Consider the following 12,812-nt stretch of genomic DNA (forward strand, 5'->3'; position numbering starts at 1 on the left):
CCGGAAGAGCCCCGCCCACCTGGGGGTGGGACCAATGCTTCTCGCGATCGTTGCGGGCCCCGCCTTTCCGGCCGCGAGCTGTCAGCTGCACGGTGATTGGTCCATTTCCAGGGCCGGCTGCGCGACTTTCCTTCCGGGTCCCGGGCGTGCACGTGCGGCGAGGCCGGCAGACGCGGCCGGGAGCTGGGCCGGGGGTCGCCCGGGACGTGGCTTGTCGCGTCCTTGGGACTCGGCGTGCAGGCGCCGCTTCTCTTTGGGGTGAGCGCCGCGCGGCTGCAGCATGGTGAGCCGGCCCTGTTGTCTCGGGGGCGGGGCGCCCTGGGTCTGCCCAGGCCAGACTGGTGCCCCTAATGCCTGTGGGTACTGCGGCCTGGACGGGGGGGCTCGGCTGTGGGTCCCCCTCACCACCGCGGCCGTAATTTTCCAGTTAGAGTGAGTCTTCCATGGCCAAAACGCCCCCAATAAAGGACAGGTGAGGGCCTCCCTGGTGGCGCAAGGGGGTAAGCACCGTGCTGTGAAGCAATCCGCAGCCTCTGTAGCACGAGTTCGAGCCCCGGCCAGCCAGGGAGTAACCCACATGGTGCGGCAGACCTCTCCTGACTCGCCAGCTGCTCCCCTCAGCAGTGTATTTGGGTCTGTCTTTTCTGTTCCCCAATCTGTCTCTGGTGAGTTCTCTAACCCCCCCATCTCTGGCCTGTACCCCAGCTCTTGTATGCATAGATAAATAAATCTTTAAGGAAAAAAAAGGACAGGTGACCCGAGTAGCCTAAAAACCCGTGACGGAGGACCAGCCGCGCCACCCAGCCCTTCCTGAAGTCGGATGGAGAGAGAGTTGGCTGCTCTCCCCAGGAATTAACAGGTGTCAGCTCATCTGTTTACTCTGGGGAAAGGACCTTGCCAGAGAGTGTAAGGTTGGGCCCAAAGCAAGCCCTCTTGCTCAACTGAGATGATGCTTTCTCAGTTTGGAAAGTTAAGATTGAGCTGGGGAGTAAGAATCTGAAAGGAAGATGACTCTTACAACCTTTAGTTGTGGTTGTCTCCTGTCTTGTAATAGTTGGTATATGGTATGTACCCTGTTTGGAATTGTCTGCCCCACCTTTTCTTGTGGTAGACTCCTTCCCATTCTGGTTCAGGCTGTCAGGAACCCTCTCCCAGCAACCCAATCTAAAGCAACTCATGGAAAAATAAAATAACTCATCGACCTTGTTTGCACTCACTGTGTTTAATTTTTTCTTTACCTGAAATCATTTTGCTGATGATTTGTTTACTAAAAATAGGAACTTTGAGGTTACCGTACCTGTATTTTCATTACCCATAATAAGGTAATGAAATGTTTATTGGAGAAGGATAACTACCTTGAGTAGAATATTGTTGCTGTTGCCTGCCCTAGAAGTGTAGGTTTTAAAAATTGGTTGAGCCATCATATAACTTACTGAGGATGCCTACTCCCTCTTGTTTTCTGCATTAATGGCTTGTTCTGATTCTGTTCCTTTGAAGCCTCACAGAAAGAAAAAGCCCTTTATAGAGAAGAAGAAAGCTGTGTCCTTTCATCTGGTCCACCGGAGTCAACGGGATCCTTTAGCGGCAGACGAGACTGCACCCCAAAGGGTTCTGTTGCCTACACAAAAAGTAGGTCTTGTTTTAACCAATAGGTTTGTAAGTAGACTTTTTAATAAATAAGGCCGCTCCCTGCTATTCTCAGATAACTGACCTTATGGGAAACAAATTGTTGATTTTTGCATCATGCGTGTTTATTTTGATAGAGAGGATATGCAGATTTGGGGGGGGATAAATTTAAATGAGCAAATCTTATAAAATAAAGGTAAACTCTTAATGTTATTAACTATCAACTACAGTGCTGCATGATGTATTTGGCACAGCCAGATACCCAAACTCTGTTTTCCTTAAGATCTTGCCATTGCTCAACCACAAACTGCAGTTTGCCGCCTACTCATCTCATGAAACAGAAACCATTGGAACTCATGAGTTAGCTTTAGAAAATGCAAGATGAACCTTTAAAAGGTTCATTTGTTAATTATCAGGATAAACTTGTTAAGTGTTAATTACTAGGATAAACTAAGGAAATGTTGGGGGCCATCAGCCATGTTTACTTTTTCAGTAAAGCCAGTTTGTCTTGTATATTGAGAAGTTTCTTTGCACATAAATACAATAATCTACTTTCAAGGCCCCTTAGTCTTGTTTCTAACCCTCCAAGTTTGTGTTAAAACAGTATGTGTTTGTGTCTTGAATATTTGCAAAGAAATAATGAAAGGAGACACTCTTCAGTCCATTTTAATTTAGGTGCGCTCTCGATTAGTCTGTTTTCTGAATTTTTAAGAATTTTGTGTGTCTTTCCTATCAGCAAAAATGTTCATGTACACTCTGCCACCTATCTGAAATCTGTCTTTATTGGAGGATTCCTCTGCCTTACCTTGCAAGGGGTACTAATTCCACTATGTTATGATCCTAGGTAAATGATGAAGAAAGGCGAGCGGAACAGAGAAAGTACGGAGTGTTCTTTGATGATGATTATGACTACCTGCAGCACCTGCGGGAACCATCTGGGCCTTCAGAGCTTATTCCCACAAGTACCTTCAGTGCATCCAACAAGAGAGATGAAAAAGAAGAAACTTTAATAATTCCAGTAAGACTTTTTAGCAACTTAATTGTGAGGGAAAGTATGTAGGAATGAGTAACCTTTTTTTTTTTTTTTTTTTTTTTTTTTTTGGTGGGACCCTCGCTGGTGGCCAGGGATTGAACTGGCGCAGCAGAGGCTGCGGGCAGCCTCGCAACTCAGCGCTCAACCGCTGCGCCACCAGGGAAGGCCCAGTCAAGTAACCATTTTTAAGACAACATAACTGTTTAGGGCATGAAGTGATATCAGTCTGAAGAGCACAGAGATAGTCTGCGCCAGCATTTAAAATTGCGTGTGTGGAAGTGCTCACATGTGCCATTGAGAGAGAGAAGGTCAGTCTGTTCACTGGTGGCAGAGAGTCAAGAAAACAGCCTCTGGGCTTCCCCGGTGGCGCAGCGGTTGAGCGCGGGGTTGCGAAGCTGCCCGCAGCCTCTGCAGTGCCGGTTCGATCCCCGGCTGCTCCCCGGCCACCGGAGGAGGGTCCCACATGGCGCGCAGACCTCTCCTGCCGCCCGCTGCTCCCCTCAGCAGTGTACTTCGGTCCTTCTGCCTGTTCTGCATCCTGCTCTGACTCTGGTGAATTCTCTCACCCTCCCGCGCTGCGCTTCTGACTGTACCCAGTGTTTGTATGAATAAATAAAATAAATCTTAAAAAAAAAAAAAAAAAGAAAACAGCCTCTGACAGTGTTAGAGTTCTTGATTACAGGACATGGTGAAAGTAGAGGGAACTTTTCACTCAGTGAAAAGAAGCTTGCATTCTAGATGTTAACTTGATTGTTTCAGCATCATCCACACTGTCCTAAAATAGAACTTTTGTGGAAGGTGCAGATCTTTAACTTGTGAAAATAGCAGGCTAACCATAAGAGAGATTAAAAGCAACAGATAGAAATGAAATTCCTGTTAACGGTCTTAACAAAAGTGTGATGTACTTTATTACTCTCTTTTTTTGTATTTTAAATTTATTATTAATACTTTATCCCTTAAGTACAAGTGAGTACATATTTATATGAAATTAGTGTTATTAATTGAAGTTCTTTTTTTCCCCCAGTTTATGTTAAGGCCACCCATGCGGCATGCCTCTGTGATCTTATTTAGTCTTAGTATAAGGAAATTTCTCTGTGAGACTTTTATGTAACCTGACAGTTAAAAAAAATTAGAAGCCATTCATTTGTTGGGTTTATTGACACGTGGCAGAGAGTAAAAAAAAGAAAAAAGACAGAATGCTTCTCATTCTCATTCTCCAATCCTGTTGTGGTCTAGGCATTCTTTTCTTCAGGGAAGATGTGATTAAGGTTTCTCCTGTCCATAGTTTATTGCTTAAGAATAGTTCAAAGAATTAGGTATCAGGGTACTATGCAAAGAAATTGATAATAACTGTAGTAGTTCATTCATGCCCTAGGCTCTGGCTGTCTTGCAAAGCCACAGACTACTACTATATCTCTACCATGGTAGAACCAATCTCTACTCTTTCTTCCCAGAGCTCCACATCAGCAGTAAGGAACTAAGTGACTTATTCATTGGGGGGGGGGGGGGGGGGGGCGGAGGGTCCAGTGATGGCTCGACTTCTTTATTTTATGCAGAAGAGTTTGAATAAAGTTTTAATTCTTTTGGCAGAATTGTATTAATCAGTACAAGATTAGCTTGTAACCCTTAATTTATTTTGGGTGAAAGTAGTCTCCATATCTAGTTGAATTTTAACAGAATAGGATTCTTAAATAGACACTCCAGTAATGTTTACAAGGATGAGGGAATTATGTTTAAGGACAGAAGTGCCTTCGGTTTTCTGTTGCACAGTGTGACAATATGGGTGAGTCCCATGTGCTTTTTTGACTTGAAAGCAATTTGTCACAAACCACCAAAATTGAGTAAACCAGAACTATTGAATAAGCTATAAAAATGGAAAGTAAGACAGTAGAGAACTTAGTCATGCTTGAATGACCCTTGATTTTCCCACGGAGAAAAGCAGGTGCTGCCATGGTCAAGGCAGCTGTGCAAACTCATAATTCAGAGCTGTTGCAACCCTGAAAAAGCATACTCCTCTTAAGAAAATGGTAATCACTATCTGTACTCTGATTGTGGATGTGATTCTTTGTTCTTCTACATCGAAAATTGTTTCCAAAGGTAAATTCACTTAACACAAGCTGATCCTTTTTCAAAATCTCATTTTCCAAAGATAATGACAGTATTTTTAATAAGAACCAACACCACCTATATAGCTCACATAATTAAAAAAAAATCTTTAATATATCAAATCTTCTGTGCACTTTATATGGGTGAATTATTTCTCAGTAAAACTTAAATATGAGTCCACACAATAATTAACTCTTTGCCCATTTATGCCACCAATAAACTCATTATGGAAACTAACAGTTGCTAAGTATGTACTACTGTATGTAGCCTTTACTCATGCTCCTCAGAGATTTCATTCAGCTCAGCATGCTTTGTGAGCCATTGACTGTGACTTCCCAGCTTAGGGCCTGCTACTAGACTGAGGACAGGTTGGTGGGTGATGAGGTACATGAAGATATAACTTATGGTGATCCTCTGAATATTGACTATTAAGTTAACACGATGAACTTGAGGATATATGGCAGCACATGTTGAAGTGACTTGTGTGGTGTGAAGAGTGAGGACAGTTCAAAGAAATATTCTGGGACAGTAATCTAGAGACTTCTATTGTAGATTCTCATGGAAGAGGGAAGAACTGAGCAGTCCAATAAAGGGTAGGTTCTATTGCGGAGGAAGGAATATTCCAGTCAGGAAAGGGACCCGTGATAGTATTATGCCTGACACGTGTGCTTCATGAACTACTTCTTCCACAGGATCTTGAACATAAAGAGTGAAAAATCAAAAGGTGGTACAAATTTAGGAAGGTCACATTATAGAATATTCAAGGGGCTTAAACTGGCTTGAATTAGGTGTCCAGCAGCCAAGCAGTGATTGCAGTGAACTGTGTCACAGTTAACCATGAGTGAGATGGTGCCCAAAAGTCTGGTGTGAAATCACTATATAAGAGAAATCAAAGGTATCCAAGGATAGCGAGAAATGTTTCATGACTGACTGGGGTTTATGACTTTAGAGAAAACCTGTGCCATTACCAGAGAATGGGACTTAGTTTCTGGTTTAAATGGGAAAAATAATTTTATTTTGAAATTTAAGAATGGCATTATATGGGGTGGATTTGAATCCCAGAACTTGACTAGTATCAGGCAGACATTCCATTTAAACTTTCTTTTGTTTCGCTAAAACATGCTGAGTCCTCATGAGGATTAAAATGGAATAATATACTGGAGAACACTTTATGAAGTATTGAGCTGATGAAGGGATATTCATGTTTAAAATAACTGGAAGAAGTAAACGCGAATGCAGAATATAGTTGTGTTTGTTTCCTAGGACTACTGTAACAAGTAACACAAATTTCCATTGGGTGGCTTAAAGCAATTGAAATTTATTCTTTTGCAATTTTAAAGACTAGAGTTTTGAAATCAAGGCTTTGGCAGAGTTGGTTCCTTCTTGGGGGCTGAGAGAGAATCTGTTCCATGCCTGTGTCTTATCTTCTGGTGGTTGCTGGTAATACTTGATCTTCCTTGTAGATGCATTGCTCCCATCTTCCTTGTCTTCACAAGACTATCTGTGTGTCTTTGTGCTTCATATGACTTTCTTAGAAGCATATACTGATTTTTAGATTAGGTCCCACCATAACATAGTATCACCTCATCTTAACTGGTTACATCTGCAGGTCTTATTTCTTAGCTGTAGTCATATTCTGAGCTTATGAGCAGACATGAATTTCGAGGGGCCAGGAAAGGAGACACTTTTTAACCCTGTATACTGGTGTAGAACTATTTCTAAATAAACCTAATCGTGTAATTTTTTTTTTCAAGAGCACTGGGATTAAGTTGCCTTCATCGGTGTTTGCATCAGAGTTTGAGGAAGATGTTGGATTATTAAATAAAGCTGCTCCTGTCTCAGGTGTGTTTAATTTTCTTAACTGTTCAGGTGGAAAGAGAAACAGTAATGATAATATTTTTATCTGTAGTAAATTACTGAAACAATTGAAATATGACTGAATTCAGATTAGAGTTCATTAGGTAGGGACGAGTATGATTAGCATCCTTTTATCTCCATCAAATTCTTGGCTTTTGGCATTCCTTCTTGGAGGCAAAGTGGGAATATTATTTTTGTCTTGACCCCACCTCTTTTTAAGGAATCAAGCATTCCAAATCTCAGTCTGTTAACTTTCAAAATTTCCCCTGAGAGTATCGAAGCGCTTTATAGAAGTCTATTTTACCATCTATTCCAAATACACTAAAAAAATTATAATTTTTTTTTTTTTTTTCAGTGCCAACATTGTATTTTAAGAAATGGTGTTTGGTATTTCCTCCTAAATTCCCTTAATTATTGGCCAACATGTAACATCCATTCACTCATTAATTCACTCTACAGATTTTTGAGTTGCTTCTATGTGACAGAATTGGGTTAAGCCAGAATAAAACATTACCTGACCTGAAGGATTTACCATCAGTTTGGAAAGAGAAATAATAAATGGGAAATTATAATCACAGTACAAGTGAACAAATAGTGGTTGGCACCAACCCTCCTGTCAGGGAGCTGGCCAAAGCGTCTTGAGGAAGTGATAAGTTTAGATTGACTTCTTACACAGAAGGTAGGTAAGTAGATGATGGAGGATGAGGTGAGGAGGAGAGGATTTTCCAGATAGGAAATGATGTGCTAAAGTAAGAAAACATGAATATAGGAAACTGCATGCTTTAGCATGAATGAAGGGTAAGAATTAATATGAAATGAGGCTGGAGAGTTAGACAGTGACCATGTTAAGGGTGTTGGCAGCCAAGTTTTAATTTGAAAGTTATTCTTAGATTTTGTGCTTTTACATATAGAAGACCAAAGATGAAAGAACAAGTTAGGATTTATTAAAATTTCATAGTCTGAAAATGGAGAGTTTAGCAGGCAACAGATACTTTATTTGAGTTACTTCTAACAGTTGAATTAAAAGCCCAGTTTCTTCCTGCAGGTGAAGGCTTTCACTTTGGCTAAATAGACACAGTTTGATATTGTAGATCTCTAATGGAAGAGATTTTACCAATGGTTTTAAAGGGGGAAACATTTTTTCCCCCACATTTTTTTGCAGTTACCCATCTGTGTGTCTACTCACTAGACTGAACTTTTTAAAGTTCTTAGTCATTCTTTTATCTTCACTATATAGGTAGAATCTGGTATATAATAGGTACTCAGATTATGTCAGTTAAGTGAAGTTATCTTGCTTTCTTGAGAATTGCTCAATTTTTGTTTGCCTTCTAGGACCTCGACTGGATTTTGATCCTGACATTGTTGCAGCTCTTGATGATGATTTTGACTTTGACAATCCAGATAATCTGCTTGAAGATGATTTTATTCTTAAGGCCAATAAGCCAACAGAAGAGGAAGAGGGAAGGGATATACAGTATGTGTGGTTTGTTTCAGAGCCAGGATGACTTGGCTGTTGCTTCGTTAGTAGGGTGGCAAACAATGGATGTTCTCTCTGAAGATACCTTCAAGATTATTTAGTCTGAGATTTCTGTATTTTAGAGCAGAAAATGTGAGACTTGAGGTCTTTAGAACTATCGATAGATGGGGCTAAAGTCCAAGTTGCCTGATTACTAGTTCATTACTTTTCCAACCATACCAGATGGGTCAGGCAACACAGCTGTTCCTGCCTAAACAAGAATCCTCCCTGAAATACCCTCAAATTTTACTTGTGTAAAGTCATCTAGTTCTGTTGTTTTTAAAGTTGTTTTGACAGTTAATTTGACTCTGACTTTAGGAAATCTGAAGCTGACGATGGCAACGAGTGGGAAGATATGGATGATGAGAATGAAGGCGGTAGTGATGATGCTAACTATGACTCTGTAGGCTCGTTATCAGATGATACATCTACCCCTGGAAAGCCTCTTGGGGTTACAGAAAATCACTTGTTCTGGGAAGAGGAGACGAAAAGTCGCTTTACTGAGTATTCTATGACGTCCTCAGTCATGAGGAGAAACGAGCAATTGACCCTACATGATGAGAGATTTGAGAAGGTAAATTTCCTGAGTGAGGGACCTTCTAATACTAATGCCTAGTAAGTTTTATGTAACGTCAGAATCAAAACAAAACAACAACAGGGCCTCACCGGTGGCGCGGCGGTTGAGCGCTGGGCTGTGAAGCTGCCCGCAGCCTCTGTAGCGCCGGTTCGATCCCTGGCCGCTGATGAGGGTCCCACGTGGTGTGCAGACCTCTCCTGCTGTACCCGCTGCTCCCCTCAGCAGTGTACTTCAGTCTGCCTGCTCTGCTTCCCCTCTGGCCCTGGGAATTCTCTCACCCTCCTGCGCTTCTGACTGTACCCAGTGCTTGCATAAATAAATAAATAAATCTTTAAAAAAAAAATTCCACATTAGAAACAGCTTTTGTCTTATACTAAAATATACTATAAAATCCCCCTATCTCTAATTTGGAAAGAAGTAGTATAGGTCAAAAGATGATCAGACTTGACTTCCTCCTAAAATTCTGACATTTTGAATTTGAACTTCTATGATCACAGTCCCCAAGATTGCTGTTTCCCTGAGCATAAGTAAAATATTTCTTTTAGGGTTTTTTGGGTATATTTTTCTCATTGGTGTATTGCAAGACCTAAAGTGAATTTGAACTGTTGAACAAATGTTGAATGAATGAATGGATGGTTTCCTTCAAAGTGAAGTTAAGATAAAGGTTCTAACTTTGCTGCCCTTTCACTGAGTACTAGTTTCTCTTCTCTCCAAGAGACAGTCATACTGTTACTATTATACCTCACTGTTGAATTATATCATCCTGGGCTTGCTTTCATGAAGACAAGCAATGTTAATAACTTTTGAGTAACATAGTAAACATCACCTAAAAGAAATGAAATGTGTGCATTAATAAGAGTCTATTTAAAATGTTGCATGACCTTTTAGTGTGCATGCTCATATTTGAAGGTATATTTGTAAACTATTTTATGGTAAAGATTTCTATTTAGCCTTTTGTTCGCCAAGCTGAACAGAATGATTGCCTTTCATTTTCGTATTAGTGTCATCCTATTTATAATCTAAATGTTAAGTCTTAAATTGCCGCATATAGAATACCTTCCATGTCATATTGTTAGGGTACCAAGTCTATGCCAATATGTTAATTTAGTTGTGATCTCATGACAGTAATTAAATATTGTGTAAGAATAAATTTAATGTAAAAATGACATTTAAATGCTCTATTTTCAATGAATACTTGCATTTTTCATGGTACATTTTTCCTTTAAATTCAAGTTTTATGAGCAATATGATGATGATGAAATTGGGGCTCTGGATAATGCTGAATTGGAAGGTTCCATTCAAGTAGACAGCAATCGCTTAGAAGAAGTTTTGAATGACTACTATAAAGAGAAGACAGAGAAGTATGGTGACTTTTTCCTGCTTACCCTTTTTTTTTTTCATTTTTAAATAAGGTCTGTGATTATAGCTGAATCTAGCAAATCATCTAGGCAGAATCCTTTTGAGAAAAGTAGTACGTCGTCTGTAACCATGTTTTGCTACTAAGAGTTCTGTAGTTGGATATGACACTGGGTGGGAGCATACTGAAAACAGCTTGTCTACAGTTTTGACCTAATCGTCCTGGGGAATAACAGGTCTGAGTGGGCAGATGGAACTCACATTCCACCTGAGAATAAGGTAGCTTCTAGCGTCTTTGGCTGAAGAAGAATTCTGACTTCTGAGTGTATACATTCTTCGTCCTCCTGAAATGTCAACAATTTCAGATGTAGGTATTTATGGCATATAGAAAGATAGGAATTTATCTCTCTAGTCAGATTAATATACAGCTGGTCAAATTAATTGGCCAATCAGCATCCACATCAAGGTGATGTCTCTGTTTATTGGAACCTGATGTTCCATCATCACTGTTATGTGCAGATCCTACAATAGGGCAGGGGCTACATACTTTAAATTATTTGAATACTCTGGAAAGAGATGGGCAGTGTTTTTCAAGACTTTAAAAAAAAAGACCCTGTGTGGGAAAACTGCTGTCTTGTTTAATGAGTTCTAACCTAGCAAACATGTGGATGCATCTTTCCTTCCTGTCAGAACAGTGAATCTCTGAAATCTGCTCGGGGGGAGGGCAGGGCTGGGTAGAGCTGATCTTGACACAAAATGACAGAAGGCACATGTGAATTTGCGGATTTTTAAAATTGCTGTTATTTCCATGGAATAATAATAGGCATTTCTTTTTCCCAACCCCCATCTTCAATGAATAGTTGTGTGAAGTTAAATACTCTTGAGCCCTTTGAGGATCAGGAGCCACCAATGAATGAACTTGATGGGTCTGAGGAGGAAGAGATTGTTACTGTAGTTCTTGAAGACTCTAAAGAGAAGTGGGACTGTGAATCTATTTGTAGTAAGTATCTCATAGGGTCCATTGTACTGCTAAAATTATGATAATTTAAAAATATTAAGTACACATTGACTTTTTGAAAAATATGAAAAAAAATGTTTTAGAAAAAGTAATATTCCTATTACTGAGTTGTAATCAGTTTTAAATCCTTTACAAGAGAGACTTGAGTGTTATTTTGAATTGTAAAACACCAAAGTTGGGAATGTAGTAGGAACTCAGTAATATTTTGCTGAATTAAAAGTACATTTATTGATACATAATTTTTTTTTTTTTTTAGGTACATACTCAAACTTATATAACCACCCACAACTTATCAAGTATCAACCAAAGGTAAGTCTTAGTGGTGAGAACTATTTGAAATATGAAATAAATGCAAGAAATGTGGTATACAAATTATTTTTCACCATACCTTTATCCTTTTGTGACAATACTGTTAGGAAAAGCAACAGCAATATATTATTATCTTTTTTTGGTAGGAATGGATAATAACACTAGTGCCATTTTATCTTTATTTCAGCCCAAACAAATCAAATTATCTTCTAAAACAGGAATACCTCTCAATGTCTTACCTAAGAAAGGACTCACAGCAAAGCAAGTTGAACGAATGCAAATGATTAATGACAGTGATCTGCCTAAGGTGTCAACCCAACCACGTCCTAAAAATGAAAGCAAAGAAGATAAAAAAGCAAGGAAGCAAGCTATAAAGGAAGAGCGCAAGGTAATGTACTTTCCTCAATTATGAGATTTTAAAGAGTTAGGGGCGTGGGGAGTCATGGGAATTTTCTTTTGTAAAATTAGTTTTGCCTCCCTCTGAAGGTTTGAATAACATGAACTTGTTCTTCTTCAGGAACGGAGAGTGGAGAAGAAAGCTAACAAATTAGCCTTCAAACTGGAGAAAAGTAGGCAGGAAAAAGAGCTGCTGAACTTGAAGAAGAATGTTGAGGGTTTAAAGCTTTGACAGTGGGACCTTTAGGGTAAGGCGCATTCCCCACTAGGGGCTCCTTGATATTTACAATAATGACTGAGTGTCTTCAAAGAGACACAACTGTTTGATCTGCCATTTTTTACTGGCAGATATTGAAAAGAAAGTAGTACAATATTTGTATTTATAACAGTTAAGTTTTCTCTGCAGTTTTGTAAATATTTCAATATTTTAAAATTTAATTTTATAAGCTTAGATTTGCTGCTCTGAAATAAGTGACTTCAGGAATATAAATGTTTGGACACATTAAAGGAAAATATCTTCATAACCTAAATGGAATTGGTTTGTCTTTTTTTTTATACAGTTGTCCCAGTTGTTTTCTGCAGATGTTCTCAAATATTTCTTGGAAGCCTCTCCACTCCTTTTCAGGAATTAAGTGACTTAATTTGCTATATGAAGACAAGTGGCACTCATTTAAACTCAATTTTGAAATGGTGAGTGCTACGAAGAGTTTTCCTGAGAAGGTCCCACTTGCAGGAAACTAAATTTCCCCTTGCTCTGCACAAAGAGCTTTTGCAAAATGATGATAAAACTGAATATTAAAGTTGTTGGGACTTGGTCACTGGAAGACTTACTTTTGGGATTTAGGAACAGTGAAGGCAGGAAACAGAAGACATAATCAAGAAAATTTCCTTGGCTCAGTTAGTAACTGGCTCAAAATCAGAAATACTCAGATTAAACTAGAAAGTTTGTCTTTTAAACATTATTTAATGCTTGGAACAATTCATACTTGATTAAAAAACATAGTTGAAACCTTTCCCT

General features: G+C 39.4%; 1 protein-coding gene across 2 annotated transcripts; it reads left to right on the forward strand.

Moving 5' to 3' along the window:
* Positions 1-163: 163 nt before the first annotated feature.
* LTV1 (LTV1 ribosome biogenesis factor) lies at positions 164-12,801 on the forward strand. Of its 2 annotated transcripts, XM_037520505.2 has the most exons (12): positions 164-283; positions 1,498-1,629; positions 2,471-2,644; positions 6,520-6,607; positions 7,955-8,096; positions 8,457-8,712; positions 9,949-10,076; positions 10,932-11,071; positions 11,346-11,398; positions 11,586-11,786; positions 11,916-12,042; positions 12,355-12,801. In XM_037520505.2, exons 1-11 carry the CDS (start codon positions 281-283, stop codon positions 12,024-12,026), a joined length of 1,428 nt encoding a protein of 475 aa, XP_037376402.1. In that variant the 5' UTR covers positions 164-280; the 3' UTR covers positions 12,027-12,042; positions 12,355-12,801. The 2 variants fall into 2 exon arrangements, with proteins under 2 accessions (XP_037376402.1, XP_037376403.1); XM_037520506.2 differs by lacking the exon at positions 12,355-12,801 and having other exon boundaries at positions 11,916-12,318.
* Positions 12,802-12,812: the final 11 nt, after the last annotated feature.

Source organism: Talpa occidentalis, unplaced genomic scaffold (assembly GCF_014898055.3).
Source record: "Talpa occidentalis isolate TD23 unplaced genomic scaffold, MPIMG_talOcc4v2.1 talOcc4.2, whole genome shotgun sequence".
Classification (NCBI taxonomy): domain Eukaryota; kingdom Metazoa; phylum Chordata; class Mammalia; order Eulipotyphla; family Talpidae; genus Talpa; species Talpa occidentalis.

What these genes read in the sequence shown, in the direction of transcription:
- LTV1 (XM_037520505.2), top strand. An exon ending in TTCTGTTGCCTACACAAAAA is followed by an intron (nt 1,630 to 2,470) that starts GTAGGTCTTGTT and finishes TTATGATCCTAG; the next exon opens with GTAAATGATGAAGAAAGGCG. An exon ending in TTATCAAGTATCAACCAAAG is followed by an intron (nt 11,399 to 11,585) that starts GTAAGTCTTAGT and finishes TCTTTATTTCAG; the next exon opens with CCCAAACAAATCAAATTATC.